Source organism: Monodon monoceros, unplaced genomic scaffold, assembly GCF_005190385.1.
Source record: "Monodon monoceros isolate NGI ecotype Baffin Bay Population unplaced genomic scaffold, NGI_Narwhal_1 Super_Scaffold_8, whole genome shotgun sequence".
In the NCBI taxonomy this organism is placed as follows: Eukaryota; Metazoa; Chordata; class Mammalia; order Artiodactyla; family Monodontidae; genus Monodon; species Monodon monoceros.
Genome location: NW_021703785.1, coordinates 9,423,742 through 9,447,630, shown reverse-complemented (window position 1 = coordinate 9,447,630; position 23,889 = coordinate 9,423,742). Strand labels below are relative to the sequence as shown.

Sequence of the window (23,889 nt, the reverse complement as noted above, 5' to 3'; positions counted from 1 at the left end):
AACTACTTTGGTTTGTTGTAAGAAAAAGAAAATGATTGAGGCTATAGTATGGAATTTTCAAGATGAAAGGAATCTTCGGGTTATTCAGTCCAATTTCTTAATTTTGCAGATCAGCACCCTGAGGTCTAGAGAAATTAGATAACTAGATTCCTGAATTCTTCTATCTGCCATCTTTAGCATTATTTAATTTTAAATAGTGAAATCTGATAATTTTACTGTTAGAATTCTTTCAACATGTATTGAGTAATCCAGTTCTGAGCATGTGAGTTACAAAAGGAAACAGTGTCATCAAGCCACTAATCCATAGATTTTACTGGTACCACTTTTCCTAGAGCAAGAGGGTGTTCTCACGTTTACTACATTGCAACTAAATGGATAATGTTGGCTGTAACAGGAAAAACACAGCTTTTCAGCTAATTAACTGTGTGACCTTGAGCAAGCTAATTACCCTTTGCTCCTCCTATTTGTAAAACAGGGAAACAAAAATCTGTCTCGCTGGCTTCTTATGGCAAAGACTAGCCTGTTTAAAGTACCTATCACTCTACCTGCAAACCAGTAATTGTTAGTTTTCCTTTCCTCTCTTTTCCATTTTCCTGATCAGGGTTACGTGGTAGATTAGCATCCAGGCAGGACTAGAGCCCAGATCTTTCCATTTCTGGGGCAAAACTCTCTTCTACACAGAATTCTTCCATCATTCACATAGTAATGTTCTCAGAAATGGGAAACAGAAATATCTAAGAAGTCAGTTTGTAATTAGCCTGAGAAGCAAAATAGGGACTTGTATCTCTGTCTTGAAAACGGTCAAGTTTCTATTGCAAACCATGAAGTAATTGTAAAGTTGGCTAAGGGATCCTTGTCTTAGAATTTTAGATGTGGCATTGTTCTTTAGTTTCTTATACCTAGAGAGGCTGGGAGATCTATAGTGGCTCAGAAAGAACAGGAGAAAAATTGAGTGTGCCTGTTATTAAATGAGCTTGTTTGAATCCACTGGACAATAAGACAATGCAGGTCTTGGGAGTTTACTTATTTGACCAAACCAAATAGATTTGCAGGGCCAACTGAGTGCTCAAATTAAAATATCTATTTCAGGGTTACCTTGTGGTTCTAGCAGTGGAATACCTAGCTTATCTGACATCCAGAGAGAATCACTTTTTAACATCCTCCTCCTCTAGATAATAAGATTGTTGTCAGTAGTAATCATGGAATAATAATTAATCATCACGATTTGTTTCCAGCTTTATTAAGATACAGTTGACATACAGCGCTGTGTAAGCTTAAGGTGTACAGCATAATAATGTACATATATTCCAGAATAATAACCACAATAACTTTAGTTAACCTCTGTCATCTCATATAGATACAAAAAAAAAAGAAGAAAAAGTTTTTTTCTCCTTGTGATGAGAACTCTTAGGGTTTACTCTCTTAACGTTGGAATATGCTATACAGTATATTTGTATGTATATTAACTATAGTCATTGTGTTGTACATGACATACCTAGTACTTATTTATTGTATAACTGCAAGTTTGTACCTTTTGACCACCTTCATCCAATTCCCCTCCTATTCCCGCCTCTGTTAACTACAAATCTGATCTCTTTTTCTATGAGTTTGGTTCTTATGCTTGTTTGGTTGGTTGGTTGGCTATTTTTAGATACCATATATAAGTGAAATGATACAGTATTTGTCTTTCTCCATCTGACTTATTTCACTTAGCATAATGCCCTCAAGATTCATTCATGTGTCCCAAGTTGCAGGATTTCCTTCTTTCTTATGACTGAATAGTATTCTATATATATACTATATATATATAATATATATACACATGTATATTATTTATATATACACTATAGCTTCTTTATCCATTTATCCTATACCTGTGCCTACCTATGTCTACATTTATCTATTATCTATCTATCTATCTACCTTTTTAAGACTTCAAAAAGACTTGAAGCCAAAAACATATCGCTAATCCAATAGGCATGTTAATTTTGGCAGTTTATTTGCATCCATAGTATCAGTAGACTTGGAGGAGAGTTAAGTGCCATCCCCTTCAGCTTTTTTTTTGTTTGTTCGTTTGGCAAAGAAAGGTGCTATTACTTTTCATTGGTATATGCAAATGGCTAATTGATTTTTAAAAGTTCTTCAATACTGGTAAAGTATTTCCAATTGGAAACAGTTTGTTTTCATTTTTAAAAAAAGCATCAACTTCTCCTCTACCGTACACTAGTGTATCTTATCATCACTCCGAGTGGAATAGATGAGTGTTTGCATTACCCAGGTAAAAGGGATCACGGAGTAGTGGTGGCAGTGCTGCAGTTGCATTGTTTATTTAAGAGTCACAAACCCCATTCTATTCTGTCTCTGTTGGAATGCCCTTCCTTGCTCAGTGGTGGTCAAGGCTTTAGCTCACCTCGGAAGCACTGGAGCCAGCCGACCAGGCCTCCATATTCTTACCCAAAAAGGAGACTAAACTACTGGACTTTACCCTCCACCGTGACTTGTCTTCCCTTTCCGGCGACTGGCGACACTACTCACAGCCCTGGGAGCAATGCGAATAGCCTTTGGCTTTTTCATCCTTATTACTTTGTGGGGGGTGGTTCTGGCATTTCTCTCACATTCTTGTTTTGTGTGTTTGTTTTCTCTTGACTCCTTGAGAACTTATTTGAAGGGCAACAGATTTATTCTCAAGGATGTTGGATGGTTCATTTTAAGACGGTATTTTGTAGTTGTGGAAACAGAGTTATCTGGAGAAGAGCCAGAAGTGGAGTGGTCTAGACAGCTGGGAACGGTGGATGTTCTGCTGGTTAGGACTTCATATTGCCCTGGGCAAGGGCCACCCTTCGACCTGGACAATAGGAGGGGTCCTGCTCTGGTCCTCCTCTGCCATCCTTTCCCAAGGCGGAGTGGGGTGGGATGCCTGAGAGGCCAAGGGGACATCGCCACCTGGAGCCCTGGGCCCTGCCACCTCTGCTCCCCTAGGCTGAGGTGCCTGGGACCCAGGACCTTCTACCCTGAATGTCCCCAAATCTCTTCCAGAGCCTGCTGTGGCTTTCCCCCCAGTCAGTGGCAGTGCAGATGTCCTGAGGCTCGGCTGGTGGTCAGGGAGCAGCCACCGCAGGAGGAGCAGGGCAGGGGAGAGGCTGGCAGAGCTGTGGAAGCACATGTGGACCTGGGCCGGGCTGTCTGTGGGAATTCTCAGGCCCTCTCTGTGTAGGATAGAAACGGGGAGGAGGGGGCTTGCTGCCAGCTCTAGCCCATTTATTTGCATATCTAAGAGAGAAAAATGATCCCATCTCATATATGACTATACAGCAGGAAAGAGGCTAATCAGGGCCTACTGTCTGCAGCTGTTGAGGTTTAAATTGTGTGCCCCTAAAAGATGGGTGAAATCCCACCACCAGGTGCTTGTCAATGTGAGTGACATTTGGGAAGAGAGTCTTTGAAGGTGTAATTAAGATGAGCCTCTACAGGAGTAGGATGGGCACCAATGACTGGTGCACTCGTAAGGAGAAAGATGTGAAGACACAGACACACAGAGAAAAAAGCCATGTGAAGACAGAAGCAGAGCCTGGAAAGCTTTCACAGCTAAGGAGCACCAAAATCACAGGCAACCATCCGTAGGTAGGAGAGAGGCATGGAAGAATTTCTTGCTCAGATGCTCCAGGAGGAATGGATCTGCAGACACCTTGATTTCAGGTTTTGGGGCTCCAGAACTGGGAGAGAGAAAATTTCTCTTGTTTTAAGCCATTCAGTTTATGGTACGTTGGATGGTAGCCGTAGCAAACTAATACACAGTGGATAAATTATTTTGCAAAATGAGATGTTTGCCGAAGCCATGTTATTGACACTGTAATGGAGATTACCTTGCTTGGATAATACAGCAACCTCATTCCCTGAGGTTGGCCAAAGCTCTTATTAACCTTGGATAAAGGGTAGAAATAGAAGATTATTTTCTTTCTAAAAAAAAATTATACATTTATCTCCAAGTAAGGTTGTACAGGCTATTACTTGGTAATTCTTGACGGTAAAAAAAAATCAGTTCTCATTTACTTTCCTAAATGGAGGAAAGTGAATCAAGAAGGCCCTACTGGGCATGAAGATTAGAAAGAACATAAAGGCAGAGGACCCTGTCCTACATTGTCTGTCATCTTTGCCTCCAATCAGATGCTACAGGAAAAGCTGAAAACACATTACCTGACACAGTGTGTGCCCAAGATATTAGTATAAGTTGTAAGGAAAAAGGGCCCCCTAATCAAAAAAATTGTATATGCTACATAAAGTTAAATAGCTTTTTCATGAAAGGACCTCTGATGGGCTTCAGTGCGCTGATATATATCATGGCACGCTAAGAGAAGAATATAGCATGTCTCTTTCCATGTTTATTTTATCATAGAACCTTTTATGGAAGAAGTTTCTGAAACTGGACCTCCATGGACTATGGGTTGTAAGCACCTAAAATATTGTTTCTACTGATGCTTCATTTGGTCAGTGTGGGATGAATGAGTCTTTTCCTATCATCTGTGTACATTTTCCTTATTTTTCCAAATCTCCCTCCATTTCAAAAATCTGTAACCTTTGACCCACAAACCATTACCCACCTCTGTCATATATACCTTAGTTTGGAGTTTAAGATGTTCTATCCAATATAAAAGAAGCACTGAGTATTCTTTTATTCTAGATACTTCATTTTCTTCTAAAGCATTTTTATTTTCTTTGCAGTTGATATGGAGCTTTTTTATTGGGATGAACCATGACTGACATTTAACTTATAAAAGTGGCTACTTCATGTGGTTTAACCTAATACACTAATATTATTAGAGAATCATTACAGTTACTGAGATACTTAATTCACCAAAAGAGGCTTAGCCACTTCAAGAATTTGGCTTAATACTTTTATAAATAGACTGGATGGTTGGCAGGAGAGATCACTTATGCTTGTAAATGATACCAAGTTGGCTGAGATTGACAATATCAAGTAGGACCAGACAGGAATGCAAGATGATACAATCAATTTGACAGAATAATGTGCACTTGATAAAATGAATCACAATTAGGGTGCAGGCAAGATTTTGTTTGTAAAATAGAATAATTAATTCGAAAAATGCAACAGGAATAGAAACACTTACATGGACTGGGCCCCATGCAGGGGAGTTTTAAAGTCATAGCCAATCACAGATCCAGGCTCTGCCAAGCATGCCCAAATGGCAGTCCTCTGAGCCATTCATTCTGACCGGCCATCTGGATTTCATCATGTGGATTTTGGCTGCCACCTCGAATGATTGTTGGCCCGAGATCAATGATTCCATTCCACTGTGGCTATGAATTTCAGCCATTAAGACGTAGTACTGTTACCTTGAATAATACAAGAATTTTCTCTCTGTAACCCATTCAAACTCTACTCACCTTCCAAGGCCCAGTTAAAAGTCAAGGAAGTGTAGAAAATCTTTCCCCTCTTATTTCTATAGGTTGTAGACTACATCCCTCAACTTAATATAAGGTCCAACAAACATTTCTGGCTGAAGATAACACAATTCTCTTTGCATATTAGCCTCAACTTTTCAGTTTGTAAGTTCCTTGAGGGCAAAGACCAAGGCTTGTATGTGTTTTGTACTTGTTTCTAATATGTAGTCAATAAAACATTAGCAGGATTCTTCAAGCAGGACTTAATAAAATTAATAACCACAACAATAAAAACAGCAAAATGTTGATTTGAGAGCGTGGAAGGTTGAGAAATCTTTGTGGCAGTAGATGAATATGGCTCTTATCCTTTTGACTCTTGAACCAGATTACCCCATCAAGAAACAAAATATATACTTATTTTTCATGTCAATCTTATCCCAAGGTGGTATTTAATATATCTATACAATTTTATTACATATTCAAATAAATATAAGGCCAATGTTTAGTTTAGTGGAATTTCATGTGTTATAAAATGCAGTTAAATGGAAATTGTTTTTACGGGGCTTTTGTGTCTTAAATATGCCGGTGCTAGGTGGACTCCTTTAAGTGCTAAATTTTCTGATCATGTGGTTTTTCAGACCTCTGGTTTATTATCTATCCTAATGTCTCTATGAGTTAAGTGAATGTTTTTAGAATGATATATCGAAGTTGATTATGAAAGTAAAATCCACATACTTCATTATATGGTATATAAATAGGATTACCCCTCAGTCACTGTCGTTTACCTGTGTTTGAATTGATTATAGCTCGGTCCAGAACCAACATCACTCTTAAGATCCTTAGATACAGTAATGGTTTCCTTTGGAAAAGAATTTGAGTCTAACGGGATGTTGTTAAATTCTCAGGCCACGGTGCGTGTGACTGTGGAAAGTGCAGATGTGATGGAGGATGGTCTGGGGACGCTTGCCAGTACCCAAAGACCTGTGACCTGACAAAGAAACAGAGCAACCAAATGTGCAAGAATTCTCAAGATATCATCTGCTCTAATGCAGGTAAGAATTCCATGCCCTGAGAATTCTTAAATGAAAAAATTTTAATGGAAATATGTAGGCGTTGAGAGATGTTGAACCTCTGAGTGAGACTGCTTTTGAGCATATTTTTTTGAAGTGAAATTCAGATAAATCAATTGGGAAAAATGTCCTCTTGCTGAGACTGGCAAGTCTGATGCTCTCCAGCTGTTCCAAATGCCTTCTTCAAGTAGGATAGTCACTGGAAACAGCACCCTGACAACATTTTAGGTAAATTGTGAGCCATGATTTTGAATGCTGGATTAATCCTTTTAAAAAGGATTTGTATAAACTTACTTAATTATCTTCTGTTACAGATCAAGGGTGCTTTGAATTTATACCTTGGCATCAAAAAGAACCAAACTCTTCAAATCTAATGGGGGTTTCCAATGCCCTGGATGTGAAAACCATTGCAGAATATAGTGATAGCAAGATTTTTGTTTGACTAAAATATTTGTATATCTGGTAGACGTCATTTAAAAATATTTCTTAGAAATTTACAGAGGAGCTGTTAAAATTAATTACCAAAATCATATAAAACACAACAACTGTGGTTTTGGTTTCAATGGTGTTCAGCCAGTGTTACTATAATTAAATACTCTTTTAACAGTTGGGCACGTAGAACCTCAAAGTCAGTTTTTTCTCAGCCCTGGTTGAACTTGAGAATGCGCCTGTCCTACACTGGAGGCTCTGATTTAATTGCTTTGGGATCTGATATGGACTCTAGTGGTTTTTTTTAAAGTTCTCTGGGTAGTTCTTACGTAGATCCAGGGGTGTGAGCCTCTTGCTCTGCATGCTGAAGGCCAGGGTTTGACTACATAAATGAGTATCTTCCCCCCTGAAGCTCCCATTGTTGGCAGAGTCCTTCTGCATTCAGAGCTGGGAGCTTTCCACAGTCTTTGATTGACAGGAGTTGCTCTGTGTCGATTCAGTGCAGTAGGTTTTGCTAATAGCAATCAGGTCTACTGCCAAGGCAAGCTGTGAGTGGAGCAGCTGGGGACCGGGACCGTGACGAAAGTACTAACGGTCAGGTTACTTTCTGTGTTCACTGATACTCTCCTGGCTTCTCTCCAGCACTTCCTTTTTTCTTTTCGTCTCAGTAGAATTTCTCTACTTCCGGTTCATGGCACCCTCTAAACACACACACACACACACACACACACACACACACACACACACACACTCACCATATAGCCTCTTTTGTTTTGAAAACTTCATGCTTTCCAAACTTCTTTCAGTAATAAGACTTGAAATCAATTTCAGTTTTGTTTCTTTGTACTCTATTTTCAGATTGATGGATGGATTAATTGATTGATTGATTGATTGGTTTTCAAATCCAGGATTTTTTTTCTTTTTAATAACACATTATAACCACATAGGGGTTAGTTTAGGAATCCAAAGATGTTTCAATGTTAAGGAATCTAAATGCATGATTCACCACATCAACACATCTCAAAGGAGAAAATTTACAGAATTGTTTCAATAGATGATGAAACACATTGGATAAGATATAAAATACGTTTCTAAGATATCTCTACCTCTATTTTTTTAACATGGATACAATACTTTTATGTAATCTTACTGTCCATATTCCAGTTATGTCAATTGACCCAACAATGCCCTTTACATCATTGCGACCACCTCTGTATAGGATCCAGTCTAGGGGTAGTGTTACATCTGGCTGTCATATCTCTTCGACATCCTTTAATGTGTCTTTAGACAGTTTCCACAGGCAGCACAATCTTTTTTTCTGTCTCTTACTCTCTTCTCAGTTTCTAAGCCTTTCAGGTTTACTTTGGGGATCTTGCTGTCACATAGCTTTCTTTTAATGCCTACTTCTACCAGCCTAGTTCAGGACTACTGCCCCCAAACTGCATTAGTGTCTGAGTTCTCTATACTAATCTTTCCCCCTCATATCGCAGTGTGATTTGCAGGAAGCAGCTTGGAACAGAAGGGGAAGAGGAGGTGTATGGAATGGGCAGAAGACTGAAGGGCAGGGGGAGATGGAGATGGAGCTGGGGACTAAAGGAGTTCCAGAAGTTGACTCCGTAGGGGCGCAGAATGGCAAGGCACAGTCTGCAGAGCAAAGCAAGGCTCCAGCACCATTGCATCAGGAATATATGCTGGTGTTCAAGACAGGGAGTCATCCTAGAAAGAGGCAGCTATATTAGGCAGAATGAAAAGTCAGAGCTAAAATAATCTAGCATAAAACAGAAGACCAATCCTAGAGACTGAGTTAACTGGCAACCAAGAAAGAGATGCAGGATGACACAGCATGAGCACGCGAGTCTGGCACTTTTGCCTGGGCTTCCATATGCCGTATCTTGGAGCCTCAGTTGTGAATTCTACTTGATGAGTAAGACAGGAAGTCTCTGAACTGTTGTAAACTTCCTGCATCACCCAGGAACAGTTCAGATGTGTGGATTGGAGTGAGCCAGCCTGTGGGGGACGTCAGTGAGAAGTTGTAGAATTCAGAGGCAGAGGCTGTTCCTTCCCATCTTTCCTGAAAACAATGACTGCATACGTAGCCCTAACTATGTTACACCTCTCTCCCTACCCATGAAGGGCTCCTGGTCTTCCAACAGATAAATTCTAAAATTCTTGACCAATATTCTTGATCCTATACTGTCTGCCTTTACTACCCTTTTTTCCAAACTAAAGCCAGACTCTTCTCTGTTAAATCCTCCATCCTTATTCCTTAGCCCAGGCTCTTTCTTCAACATCACAAGTTTTTTCTCCATCTCCACTTGTTGAAATTCTATCTATACATCAAGTGCCAACTCAAGAACTTACTCCCCTACTGTGCCTTTCCTCCTTCACAGAGCCAGACTGAGGTTTATACTATCTTTATAGCATTTGTCACAAATCTGTTGCAAATGCCTTTGCGTCATCTGGTTTCATATAGATATATGTATATGTAAAAATTATCAATCACCTTGCTCTTTCTTATTGGTCTATGATTTACTTAGTTTTAATTTTATCCATCTTATTATCTTCTATAGCACTTATGACTTCGCCAATAATATAATAAAGCAATGAGAAAATTTAATGAACGGATACGTGGATGGTTGAAAGACAGCATAAATAAATGTGAAAATGAAAAAGACGGGTGATAATTAGAGAACAAAATGAGATGACGCAATACCATGAATTGTAGCGTTAGATTGGAAATGACCTTTTATAAATTAAAATAGTTTATAAAACGAAGTTTATAAACTAGTTTATAAACTTCGTTTATAAAAAGAAGTTTGATAGAAGTAAAATTCACACAAGTATTCTCAAGGAAGAAAAATAACAAGCTCAAATTCTGCAGAATCACCATTTATATGTGACTGTGAGAGAAAGAACACTTAAAGAGAATAGCAAATCACAAGTGACCTGTGTAACAGAATCATGCAGAGAGTATGGAACCAGGAAGTGGTGGGATCCATAAATATAAAATGTGTCTGGAGAAAATATTTGGGAATATGGCTGATATACTCGATGTCTTAATGGGAGACGACAAAGAACCCAACATTTTCTGAAAGTCTACAGTGTGCTAGACACAGTAGCATTTTTAGATAGATGACTGGGTGATATATTTATCACTTGATCCACACAGCAGCTCTATGAAGAAGACGTTATTTGCAGATAAGGAATTTGAGAGTTAGAGATAAAAGTAATGACCTCAGATATGTATAGCTAGTGGAGATTAAGATCTAGATATGCCTGCAAATCTACCTCAGTCCTAAATCTGTGCTCTTTCTGGTACACCACATACAGAATTGCCAGTATCCAGTAGCTCATTTCAAATATCCATAGTATCATCTTCGGTTCCTTCCCATCCTTTACCTCTCAGACCCAGTGACCGAGTCATCTTTTCTTTCTCCTGAAAATATCACCACGTGTGTTTGCTTTTTTATAAACTCACAGCCATGACCTGGGTCAGCCTCTATCTTCTTTCCTGCAGACTAATGAACTAACATTCCCTCATATCTACTTGGCCTCATTTCAGTTCATTCTCCATATGACAACCAGAGTAACAGGGTGGGAATGAATACCTGATCACATGACTCCCTTGTTGAAAATATTTCAATGGCTTCTCATTTTTCTGCTAGTACATGCTTGATTCAAGTTGGAAATCTTTAATGTGACCTCTTAGACTTCCGTAAACTGCATCTTTAGTTGCCTTTTTCCTTTCATGACATTTTCCACTTTATTTTCTGCTATACGCCAGCTGTCTTTTTCTTTTTTCCCTTATTCCCTCTTTTACCTCAGAGCCTTTGCTGTTGTTTCTTGCTGGAAGTGGGCTTTTTCACCTTCTCAATTCTCTTAGCTATTATTTTTACTTGTTTCAGTTCTCAGTTTAAGAGCCATTCCCCAGGGACTCTATCTTTGACTACCAGGTCTCAGTTAAATCCCCTTATTATGTGTTTCTGCAGCAGTTTGCACTTCTCTGATTTTATCACATTGTTTTTTACTCATATAAAACTTTAAGAGGAGGATTATGGCTGAATCAATCTCCTGTTGCATTTCCAGAGTCTAGGATGATACTGGTGAATGGCAAAGTCTCAATTACTGTATGGTGACTGCTGTGATGATCGATTAAAAATTTAAAAATAGGCATTAAAAAGGAAGCTCCTCAAATGGACATTCTACTTCTCAGTATCCTTTGAATGCTGTTTTATTGTCAGTGAAATCACTCTTGGAGTTGTAGTCAAATCCTCAAACTTGGCTGGGTATGTTGTGTGCGGTAGACTAGATGACTCCAGTGCCTCTGTATCACCCTGAGCTGCCCTGAGGTTTTGGTGAGGTCCCAGGACTCTATGCATAAGAAAACCCACTCTGGTCCCATAGTCATAATGACATGGCTATCAGTTTAACACTGTGGGTATGAAATTATTAGGGACACCTAAGGTTTTCATTTATGCATTTGATAATGAATTCTACAAATATTCATTATATAAATAATATGTTCAAATATTGTGCAAAGCATTGAATAAATAACTGGTGAGGAAGATAAGCAAGGTTACTTCTCTCACAAAGCTTAGAATTTTCTGCTTTAGTTCACCTAAGACCCAGGTGTAATTAGAAGATATTCATTCACGCATTGATTGGATGGACATGTATAAAGTAGCTCTGCTCTTGGGGAGGTCAGATTCATGAAACTATTAGAGGTCAATCATAATAGCTGTGTGCTATAAAACATAACTGCTGGGCTACAATAATCTCAAGAAAGAATGTCATTATCTCATCATACCCACAGTAAAACCTAATTGGAATATTAAATTGATTTGAATTGGCTTTATCTATGAAAGAGATAGGTTAAAATTCATTAATTCTAATTTATATGCAGTTAACAAATAATTTTTGCTCTGTTTTAATGGTTTAGGTACATGTCACTGTGGCAGGTGTAAGTGTGATAATTCAGATGGAAATGGACTCGTTTATGGTAAATTTTGTGAGTGTGATGATAGAGAGTGCATAGATGATGAAACAGAAGAAATATGTGGAGGTATGTATATTAACTTTGCAGAAGATAATAAAAGTACTTGATTTTTTCACCTATTTCATTGCACTTTTATTTCTATGAATTTCTGTGCTAAGTTTACTCATTTAACTTGAACCTATGTTTATTTGGAATACACTTCATATAGGGAAAGTTAGACTAAGGCATTCAGAGCAAACTAGTACATCTTAAAATTTTTTTATAGATTTTATTCTTTAACCATTATTTATTGAAGTATAGTTAATTTACAATGTTGTGTTAGTTTCAGGTGTACAGCAAAGTGATTCAGATATATATATGTGTGTATATATATACACACATATATATATGTATATTCTTTTTCAGATTCTTTTCCATAATAGTTATTGCAAGATATTAAATATAGTTCCCTGTGCTATACAGTAGGTCCTTGTTGTTTATCTGTTTATACAGTGGTGTGTATCTGTTAATCCCAAACTCCTAATTTATCCCATCCCCTGTGGTAAAACATGTTTGTTTTCTATATCTGTGTATCTATTTCTGTTTTGCAAATAAATTCATTTGTATAATTTTTTTAGATTCCACATATAAATGATATCATATGATATTTAGAGCAGACTAGTACTTTTTAAATGCAAAATCAGATTGTTCCCCAAGGAGAGCCAGATCAATATGGCGACAGGCCAACTACATGGTTCTGTAGTGGTCCTAGCTGGACTCTGTCTTCTCTGCTCACCTTAACTGCTTTTATTCTGCTTCTTTTATCCCAGTCTCTCCATTGCATGTTTTAATTGCATTGTCTTTCCCGTTCTGAACCATAAAACTTTGAACAGTCTCATGTCCTGTTGGGGACATTGAAGGCCAATAGGATTATTAGCCTAGAATCTATCCCTCCCCACCACACACTCAGATAACTTTTTTCATGATTGTTTCTACAGACCACCATTACCTTAGTCCATTTTTCTGTTGTACCAATTATTGTGTGCTTGCTAATGTCAAGCACTGCAATAAGTACTTCACATTCATTGGGTAACTTACCAGCATTTGGAATGACTTACCAGGGTTGAATGGAATTTAGACTCCTGTCTGTCTGATGCCAGAGACTGTGCTGTTGACCCCTCACCATAGAGAACTGCCCTGGAGTTTGGAGCTCCGTGAGAAAAGCCTTTCTCACCACCCACAGTGCCCTTCTCTTCTGCTTACCTATATGCAAGCTTGTGCCCAGAGAGAGAGAGTTTCAATCGTGCTGGCACAGGAGAGGAAAGTAAACAGCAGTGAGAATCCCTTCAGTTTAGGTAAATTCTTCTCTGCTGTTACTAAACATTTTAACCTGGTTACCTCTGGCCTCATCTCTCTATCCGGCAGTAATTGCTTCTTTATTGAAATCTGAAAAGACTCGGTGCATGGAATCCTATTTTCCCTTCAAGGATCAGGAGCAAATGGGGCGAGGGGGAGCCAGAGGGCCATACAGTGTCACTAAGCTGTCCTTTTGTTTACAAAAACAAATTGTGGCTTCAATTCCTGTGGTCATCCAGATGCTCTTATTTTAGGTCAGCTTGGTTTTTTCTCTCTGGTTTCCTTGCTGTACAACCAACCAAGATAAAACCAACAAACACGAACCTTCATTTTTCAAGCCAGTGACCTAAGCTGGATGCTGTTCAGACAATTCTGCTAAAGGGCTCATTCCAAAATAATTAGAAAAATTAGATAAGTCTACCCACAGATATTATGTGTTTGTCCTGATATCTTATTTCCAATTATTACAGATCAAAAAAGAGGAAGGGAACATGTGTGGAGTCAGTGTTTTCTGATGCACACCACCAAAGCAAAGTCTGTTTGCATGTGTAAATATAAACATTGAACTGGAAACAACAGGAAATGTTTAACTCTCAAGCTTTCCACTCATTATTTCCGTTGGTTCGAGGCTAAAGCAATTTCATGGTGCAAAGTCTCTGACCACAGATACTTAGCACTCCAGTAAACAGCCTCTGGGGATGACCTTGACTGGGATTCTAGATTTTTCCATGTGTCATTCACATAAAACCACTCTGTTGAGAGGTGATCCTACAGCCCAATAATGGAGCAATTCAAAAGCAGATTTTCTTACACCATTAGTTTGCACAAAGCAGAGAATGATGCTCCTTGTCTGGAGTGTGTATTGTCCTGAGGCTCATATTTTATCTCAATTATTCAGATATGTCTTATTACAGTATTTTCATTTGAGCTATGAATATATCTGCTTAATTTTCCACATGTATCTGCATACAGTATAGCCTTACATGATTTATCCTAGTAATCCTATTCGCCTCTACCTCAATGATTTTTTAGTAAAACCCCAATTCAATGCTGAATTTTATAAACATACAAAGAATTTGGGTTTGAAGAATGAAGATTTATGATCATTTGTTAATCTCATGGTAAGCCTTACATAGGTAGCATCTTAAATAAATTTCCTACAATGACAGAGGAATAAATTTCTGAAGATTTCTGAGATTATAGCAGAAATTCTACTTTTTGAAGTTTAAAAAAAAAAAACCTGACTCCTAGGAAAAGTTGTCTTGCTTTCTTCCAGTGTAATCCTCAAGTTCCTAAGGCTTGTGATGTAATACTGGAATGTGATTTATTTTTGTGTGTGTATACATATAGAGATATTTTGAAGTTTATAAAAAAAAGTATAGCTTTAATATTTTATTATTGATGAAATCATTTGATAGCCTTTATGTTTGCTTAAGTGAACAAATTAAAATTTGCTGTAGAAATGATCATTGTCTATTAGCTTAAAAAGAGGTTTTCTGTGGATACCCCGATTACAGCTCATTTAGACAGAAAACATGGCATGGTATGCTTGGGTCCCTGTCTCTTTCTCTCTATCTCGCTATAGCACTTTCTCTTCATCTCTCGCTCTCTCTGTCTCTCTCATGTATGCCTGCTGGCAGGAAGTTTCATCTGAGAGACAAGAATGTCATGAGACCAGAATATTCTACTGTATTTCTCCCTTCATATGTGAGTGTCTCAGGCCCTACTGACACTCTTGCCATTGGCCAGATATGCCATAGGGTTTAGAAAGAAAAATAGCCTCACAATTAGTTTCCCATGGCCCTCTGGGATGATGACTGTTGGAGAAGAGAGAGGCAAGAACAAAGACTTTAGCCATAGACTCTGATAAAACATAAATTCCTATAAACCAGAAAGAATAGACTAAAAACCAAAATGGCCCTGGTTTTCATCAGATTTGCTAGAACAAGGACATACATTCATGGTTGGGTGGCATAACTACAAAAAGGGAGGATATAAAAAGTGATTTGGGATAAAAGGTATTGTCATCTTTTGGGAATTTGTAGGATTGCTGGACATGGGTGCAGGAAGCAATGAGGTGACCGTTCATTACAGATTGTTTGGACATAAGTACAAACAAGCAGAGTAACAGTTTACAGCATGGAGGGAGCTGAAATTGTGTGGAGGCATCTGGACACAAAATGATGGGCTGTCCTTACCTAGCATTTGTACCCTCTTGACAGATAGGAGGGGAATTTGATTGTAAGGCCAAGGGTCCGTGGTATTTTCTTTGTAATTAGTAGTTTAAATGACTACTAAACACTGATTTAGCTGAAAACCTCTTTTCCATGTGGTAAGACACAACAGCTTGCAGGACACAGTTGAATGAAAAGATGAAATATTTTCTCTGGTTTAAGAAATGGCCATTAATAATGTGCATCCAAGGAAGTATGCACCATTGCTTTCTCAATGGTTGATTTCAAATATCAAGAAATGCTCTTAGAGTGAATGCTTATATACGTTTGAGTTTGATGTACACATCTGAGATTGGAACGTAATAGACTTGCACAGTCTTTCATGCCATTTCTTTAAAATTCTGTCATTTTAATCAGCCACTTGGCTAGGACAAGTTAGAGGACGCCTTGACTTGCTTTATGTGTGTAATTATGTAGGTATAGGCACACCTGTGATGTTTTGGGGGCAAACTATATAATATGATTATTTTAAGCAAGGGCTGTGGAGCAGGTGGATTATTTCCAAAGGCAAAAATGATCACCAAGAGGTAGAAAGTTAATTCTGCTTTTAAAAGTTGCTTTTTTCCTCACCGTATAAAATTCATTTTGGGTAAAGGCCACGGAAAGTGTTACTGTGGAAACTGTTACTGCCAGGCTGGTTGGCATGGAGATAAATGCGAATTCCAGTGTGACATCACCCCCTGGGAGAGCAAGCGAAGATGCACATCTCCAGATGGCAGAGTCTGCAGTAACAGAGGTGTGTCTTTCATACTCGTTACTATGTAATTGGGAAAAAAACAAACCTCTTTAATTATTAACCCAGCGTTTCTCTATATTTCCTTCCATGTGGAAGTCATCTTTTATAGTGTTTGATGTAAATCAACATTTCCTCTACCAACAAGCTTCTCTTTCTTATTTTTTATTGGGCAGAAAGCAGGAAGATAAGAAAGTTGCTGTCATACTTTCAGCTTCACTGAACAGATAGTTAACACAGGGACTGTAATTTCTTTGGCAGCCTTCCAGAAATGGCATAGTACAGGGAAAAGGCAATTCTTGTAGATATTTCTGTTGAATGTCTCTTGACTAACAGAACCATCTACAGCATGAGCATCTAATTATCCGGAGAGCATTCCAAAAAAAACTCTCATCTTAATTATGAGTAAATTGAAGGCTTGTGTTGCGATACAGAATTGATATGGAGTCATTTAACTTTTATATGCAATAATAAAAATGTGATATTGAACAAAATATAGCCATGTGGAATTGAGAGTGACTTTAAGCAGGAATTTAAAAAATATATTAGTATTGCTAACATAATTTAACGTGAGTTAACTAAGCGTTTGATATCAAATCAAATAGTTTTAAACACTTTTAGGAAAATCCTTGCAAATACTTGTTCTTTTTCCCTTTGTCAGCTGTACTGGTAGATAAAGAGCCATGTTGGACTCTTCTGACTACTTGAAGATATCAGTGAGTGGTCAATTTCCTTCTATACAGTAGTAAAAATCTAGAAAGCTGGAAACTTATTTTTTTTTCATTTCTCTAAATGAATGATTCACTTTAATAGGTAATGCTTACATGAAATCCTGGGCACACAACCAACTTTATCTTTTTTACAGGCTGTCATAGAAGAGTGAAATGCGCCAGGTTTCTGTACATAGAGAGAAAGGAAAGCAAAAGGCCTGACCTTGGGACCAAAATTATAAAGAAAAGTCCTCTCTTTAATTTTTACAGAGTAGATCTGATTATATATCCTGCTAATTCACCTGTATTTTCCTTTAATATATAAACTCTGCATGGGCCATGACTGCATGAATTCCCCATTGATGAACATTTAGGTCACTAGTGGTTTTTCAATAACATGAATACCACCATATTTAATATCCCTGTACGTGTACTTTTCCTTTCCTTTAGATATGTTAATTGAAGTGTGCTGTTATGTTATATGTAACACACATTTAAAAAGTATATGTTGTGAAATTGCCACCCAGAAAGTTGGACATTTTGGACATTTCACCAACTCTTGATCCTAACAATCTTTTTTATTTCTGTCAATCGTATGTCTGAAATAATTTCTAACTCACTATTGTTTAAAAGTCCCTCACCCCTTCATCATGGTAGCTTGAGTGGTAAACATTTTTATGTTTATCTATCATCATAACTTCTCTCCACAGAATTTCCGATTGGTGTTCTTTGCCTTTGTCTGTTTTGCTGTAGGCATATTTGTCTTTAGATATGAACTCATAAGAATTGTTTATATGTTTGTGAAAGTAGCTTTGTCTTTTACATACATATGACCACTTGTTTTAGCTGTTTTTATCTTTTAGTTTGTTTCTGGTGTCTTGCCCCCAACCCAAATTTTAGATTTTTATGTCGTTAAAGCTTTTTCTTTTTTCCTTTAAATAATTTGCTTTGAGACTTTTGAATAAAAATGAATTTATTTCATATTTTATGGTTCTATTTTATATCCTTAAATCTTTAATCTAGCTAGAATTTACTTTGATCTAAGAGGTAAGAAAGGGATTTAACCTTTTTTTTTTTTCCACAGTGATTAACTGGTTACCCTAAAGATGATTACTAAAATTCACACAAAGTTAATATGATTTACAACTAAGCATTTCTCCTATACAAATCTCCCAACGACCAAAGTTATATCTCTCCACCTACACCAATGTCCTCTATAACCTGAGCTCATCTGATCCAGCCAACCTGACTTCTTAGCCTACCTAATATGCACCTTCTGCTCCAATGAGTCAGGTCTACTTAGGATCCCCACGTCCATTCCCACCCTCCTTTGCTTATTCTTGCTTTCTTGACTTTCCTTGAGTTGTTCTACCTTCAGTCCTCCTAGAACATTTCCCGTTCTCTATGCTTATCCAAGCCATCTACCTTAATTACTTCAGCCCACACTGATTTCCCCTTCCCCAAACTCTTACAGTATTTATGTCCTAGTTTACAAAACATTAGTACTTTAGGTGCTTGTTTGTTTTTCATTAGCGTTTTTTTGGTCAAATAAATTGTAAGCTTCTTGAGAGCAAGGATTACATCTTACGTTAATTGTGTTGGTATTATCTTTGAGTCAAACCAGCACGGTGCTTATTTCACATCCTGCGATCGCACATAAGTATAGACATAGATAGTAACTTTTGTTTATTAAAGAATCTCTACTGTTAACTTTAGATGGTGTTTTCCTCTATAGAATATTTTTCCTGAATACGTGTATTTTCCAAATATAAAGTAACAACAGAAAAAAAAAAAGCAATGTGTAAGATGCTTTCTCTCATGATTTTTCTTCACTAGACCCATTTAAAATTATTTTTACCCTCTAGGGATTTGTGTGTGTGGTGAATGTTCTTGCCATGATGTTGACCCGACTGGAGACTGGGGGGATATTCATGGGGACACCTGTGAGTGTGATGAAAGGGACTGCAAGGCTGTCTATGACAGATATTCTGACGACTTCTGTTCTGGTAAGTGCTCGCCGAACTCCTGTTTTTAAATAAGAAAATAGTCATTTCCCCATTTTCAAGATTTATTCTTGAAATAAATCTTCTTTTATGGCTTCTCACAGAAACCATAAAAGAATGGAATGCGCCTTCTAAAGAATTCGGTATCCATAGGACTCCTAATAGCAATGTGAAAAACTTAGAGGAATCACACATTGGGCAAAGATTTGAGATGAAAATGCACCCACTCTCTGAAAATTAGCCTAATTCCTCACCAAGAAGAACTATTACCTCCAAGTATTGAATACTCAACCGTGAGAATACAAAGCTAGCAGACCTGACCGTGAACAGGAGAGGTACCATTATGGCAGCCATATCAATATAGTACAAGACTTAGGACAGTATAGTTCTCATGGGTAGTTTAATGCATTGCTTCTTTGGTATGATTTATATACTAAAATTGTTCTGCAGTGCAGCCTACAATTGAATATCAATTAGTGGTTTCAAAAATTCTATTCCGGGCTTCCCTGGTGGCGCAGTGGTTGAGAGTCTGCCTGCCGATGCAGGGGACACGGGTTCGTGCCCCGGTCCGGGAAGATCCCACATGCTGCGGAGCGGCTAGGCCCGTGAGCCATGGCCACTGAGCCTGCGCGTCTGGAGCCTGTGCTCCGCAACGGGAGAGGCCACAACAGTGAGAGGCCTGTGTACCGCAAAAAAAACCACCAAAAAACAATTCTATTCCATGAATTTTTATGGAACAGATACTATTTTCCAGGCTCTCGATACTATTTGCCAGTGGCCTCTGGGCCACTGGTACCAGCAGTGAAGGAGACAAACATCCTTGACATATGGAGTTTGTAATCTAAATGCAAAGAAAAAAAAAAAACATCCTGCCAGAATTTCTAATAGTGCAAAGGGGAAAAAAAAAACGGGCAGTCAGATTTATCTGAAAAAGTGTCATTTAGCAAAAATAGAGTTACTCATTTTCAGTCTGGTTATATTGGACAATCGAGAAGACAGAGACATGGGCATATACACGTCTTTATGCTTGACTGCTTGGTTGGTACAGGGATATAGAGAGGAAGCGCCGCTTGTCTCCAGAAAGTTTGCCAGCAAAGGGAGAGAAAAGAGCTGCCCTATTTAATTATGATTATGCAACTGCAAAGACTTCTCTGTCCTGGCTGAGGAGAGCCTGCTGCTAAAGCTTCCCACTGCAGAAGAATTTCCCTCTTCTGATGATCCCTTGTGCTTGAGAGAATTTCCTAAAACATTTTCTAAACATTTTGTCCTTTGGCAGGACACACCCAAAGAAATTGAAGTATACCATGTAGCTCATGGGGGCCACATTCTCAAAAAGACACTTCACAAGGCAGCAGCTTTCATTTGTGGTTCCATCCCAGGGCTCTGTGCAGTTGTTGGTGGCACTGTCTTTACTGTCCCACCCCAGGAATGGGGTCAGTCCAATGTCAAAGGCAAGGACCAAAGACTATGCCCTTTCCAGGTTTTTCTGTTATTCATTCTGGGTAAGTGTTCTTTATTATCCTCATTATCAACACCATGGGATTAAAACAGCTAACAACTATTCAGTGACTTCTGTATGCCAGACAATCTGTAAAGCACTTCCCAGATTTGCATTTATTCTTCATAAAAGACTATGACATAGGGAACATATTTATTCTCATTTTACAATTGGGGAAACTGAGGTTCAGGGAATTCCATAACCTGCTGAAGGCTCCACCACTAACAGCTAAAATCAAAATGTTAACAAGGTCTCTGAATCTGAAGAAATCTAAAGGTTCTTTCTTTAGTGAATGAATCTTTGTTTAAACTTAAACTTCAATTTAATATAACATTGATTGAGTGCTAATTATGCTATAGGCACTGTGTGAGATATTAGGGGATTAAAATATAAAAAAGCCTAGGCTCTGGCCTTAAGAAATTTATTGTTTAGCAAAGAAAACTGCCACATAAACATGCATTTCAATATACTATCGTGTGGGAGATTGGCATATTCATGCATATGTTTACTTATACTGGGGACGTAGCAATGAACACAACAGATAAAAGTCCTCTCCTTGGGGAGTTTACATCCTGGTGGGCTTGGAGAGACAAAAAACAAACAAAATGTATAGTAGGTCAGTGCTATATATTTTCATGGCCATTGTGCTATAGACTAAAATGAGTAGAGAAAGGGGTTGAGAATCTCGGGGCATGGGCTTGTTTGACATTTTAATTAGGAGGGTGAGGCTCTTCACAGAGGTGGTGATGTATGACATGCATCGCGTGATGCTTTTGGATCACTGTGCACGTACAGTTCTGCCCTAAAGGGTAGGCTTATGGGTCAAGAGGGATGCGACGGGCATCTCAGGCAGAGGGGAAAGAGGCATAAGATCTGTGCAGGGGCCTAGAATCAATTTGGTTATTACCAGAATGTACAAGTAATGAAGGGTAAAGCTAGCAAGAAATAAGGACTGAAGGACTTTTTACCTTGCTGCTGAACTAGACTCTGTTCTAAAGGCAATGCTAGGGATGGTTTTAGGCAGTGGAGTGCTGTAGTCACCAGGTTTCTAGTCTGGTTGTCTGGGTAAATGTTGGTGCCATTTACTGAAATGGAGAATATAGAAGAACATTGTCAAATTCGTTTCTAGACATATCAGGCATAGAGGACCAATGGCAAACCAAAGCCGATCATTTTTTTCAGCCTGTTGAATACGTGACTCTGAAGGATCAGGGCTGAACATGAGAATTTACAGAGTCATAAACACTGAGTTGTCAGTAGAAAACTATACTGGGGCTCAGGGAACACCATTTAAGGTTGTGTGATAAAACATGAATTCACATAAATTAAAATAGGAAAATAAAGAGATAATCAGACTACATATAAAAATCTTAACTTTGTGATTTTCTGATAGGATGCTTTTTTTTTTAAACATAGGGAACATCTTTCTTGTTAAACCCATGATCCTGAATTTGGAATGGGGTTGGAAAATTCAAATTACACTACTGAATTATCACTACATCATAGTGATAATTCAGGGTCATGTGAGCTAGCCCATCTCACCGTGAGGAGTGGGGCCGTGGGGTGAAGATGGGCATTGACACTTGGATCCTTTCATAAGCTCACAATTCCTGATGCACGTTATTTAGGCTTAGAGTTACTACATAGGTGGGGCAGGTGGAAGCCATTGAGGAGGTCTCCTTGGAATCTGAAATTTTCCACTTCATCTAATCCATCCCTCCTTCCTGCTCCCTATTTTCTTCTTTCTCACATTTTCCATTCTTCCCTATGCTAGAACATTATAGAGAAAGTTAAGTGATCAGGCAGTTATGGTTGTGTGGTTGGTAGAGTTTCTCATGGGAAGAGTTTAGGAGAATTTGTACGTGGTCTCTATGCCCTGGGTGTAGACAGGTAGGGGTGGGAAGAGGTGATGGGGTAATAGGCTGTGATCTGAGCAATAAAACATCAGGCTGTGATTATGATTTTTTTATTTATTTGTTGAAGTGAATTAAATGTGGACAGTTCTCCACAGCCTGTCTCCCAGACTTAAAATGAGAAATTTAGGAAAGAAGAAACACATTGACAGAGATCCTGCTCTATTAGATACCCATCAAGTTCGTTCACACACCTCATTCCATTTTATGTTCGCCCTAACTCAGAGAAGGAGACGTGATTATCCACATTTTTTTTTTCTTAGCCACATTTTAACAGAAGAGGAAATGTTCAAAGAAATTAAGCAACTTGACAAAGTTCACACTGCCCTTAAGCGTCATCTGAAAACACATTACATGAGCCTGAGTACTCATGTAATTTAATCTCCGAGTGATGCAAATAAAATTCTTCAATTTTACTTTATTTTGGTAAGGAAGAGCTGTCCTCTGGATGCTCAAAATTCTTATAAAACTAAGCTTCTCTGAACATCATTCTGATCTGGGGCAGGCATCAACCTCTGGAGTATTTCTTCATTCCCACTATATCTGTAGAATTCCATATATGATGCTTAGTGAATTATTAGCCTTCACAGTTTTCCTAATTGCCTGTCGAAGTTGCACCACAGGAAGGGAGCCATGCAGTTGATTACTGAATGTGTTAATACCTTAGTGATATAAGACGGAAGTACGCCAAGTACATGGCTATTGTCTAGTGATTTATGCCGGGCTGGAGTGTGATGAGGCTCAGATGAAACGCAGCTTTATTTTTAGCTCCCATTCTTGCCCTCCTGAGAGTGTTGAGCTTATTTAAGTCCAAGGGAAATCTCCCATTGGATTATCGTTATCTTGTTTAATTGACCTTCTTATTTTATTCATTCATTCCCACTGTATGCGTTCACCTATTCAAAAACGCACTTAAATGTAAATATTTTGTGCCTAAGACATCATGGGTATAGGGGGTGGGATACAAATTTTGAAACATGTTCCCTGCTTCCAAATAAATCAGTTGTATTCATTCTTCGTTTCACTCCTAAATGTTGTTCACTGACACATGAATTCATCCACACACAAACATGACTCATATACCCACAAAAATACACGCACACACATGGCTCAAAGATGATACTGTTGACAACTTTTGAGTGTGACTAAAATGGCAGGGGCATGACCAGCCATCCTGAAGTGTACCAACTGCTCTATTACTTCGATTCTATGAGCTGCTCCCCTGAATTGACTTTCTGATTAGGAAGTAACTTCTTTATTCCTGAGGGCTGTTTATCACTCTGGTCTATTTCCCTAAATCCCTTAATAGGAAAAATATGCTGCAGTGTGACTTTCCACTTTTTCAGCTTGTTCCTGCCTATCAACATGATGAAAATACAAAGTTAGTCCTGGCTTCGAGTTCCTTTGGTTTGGAAAGTGGAATCATTTGATAGAACCATATTACGTGGGGAAATTTGTCTTTATGGATTACCAAAGCATTAAGGAAAGAAACTGAAGGAAATGATTACGTATATCCAGTTTGCATTGTCTTGAAAGGGAAAATAATATATCAAATGGATTTTTTAAAA

The 23,889-nt window shown here is 38.3% G+C and overlaps 1 protein-coding gene across 1 annotated transcript in view; it reads left to right on the top strand.

The window, feature by feature from the left end:
- The window catches only part of ITGBL1 (integrin subunit beta like 1), a 216,736-nt gene that overhangs the window by 93,563 nt on the left and 99,284 nt on the right, over nucleotides 1–23,889 (top strand). Inside the window, exons 3-6 of the mRNA XM_029210599.1 lie at nucleotides 6,306–6,452; nucleotides 11,839–11,961; nucleotides 16,060–16,200; nucleotides 18,773–18,913. Coding sequence (XP_029066432.1) covers nucleotides 6,306–6,452; nucleotides 11,839–11,961; nucleotides 16,060–16,200; nucleotides 18,773–18,913 — 552 coding nt within the window. The remainder of the gene's footprint in view (nucleotides 1–6,305; nucleotides 6,453–11,838; nucleotides 11,962–16,059; nucleotides 16,201–18,772; nucleotides 18,914–23,889) is intronic.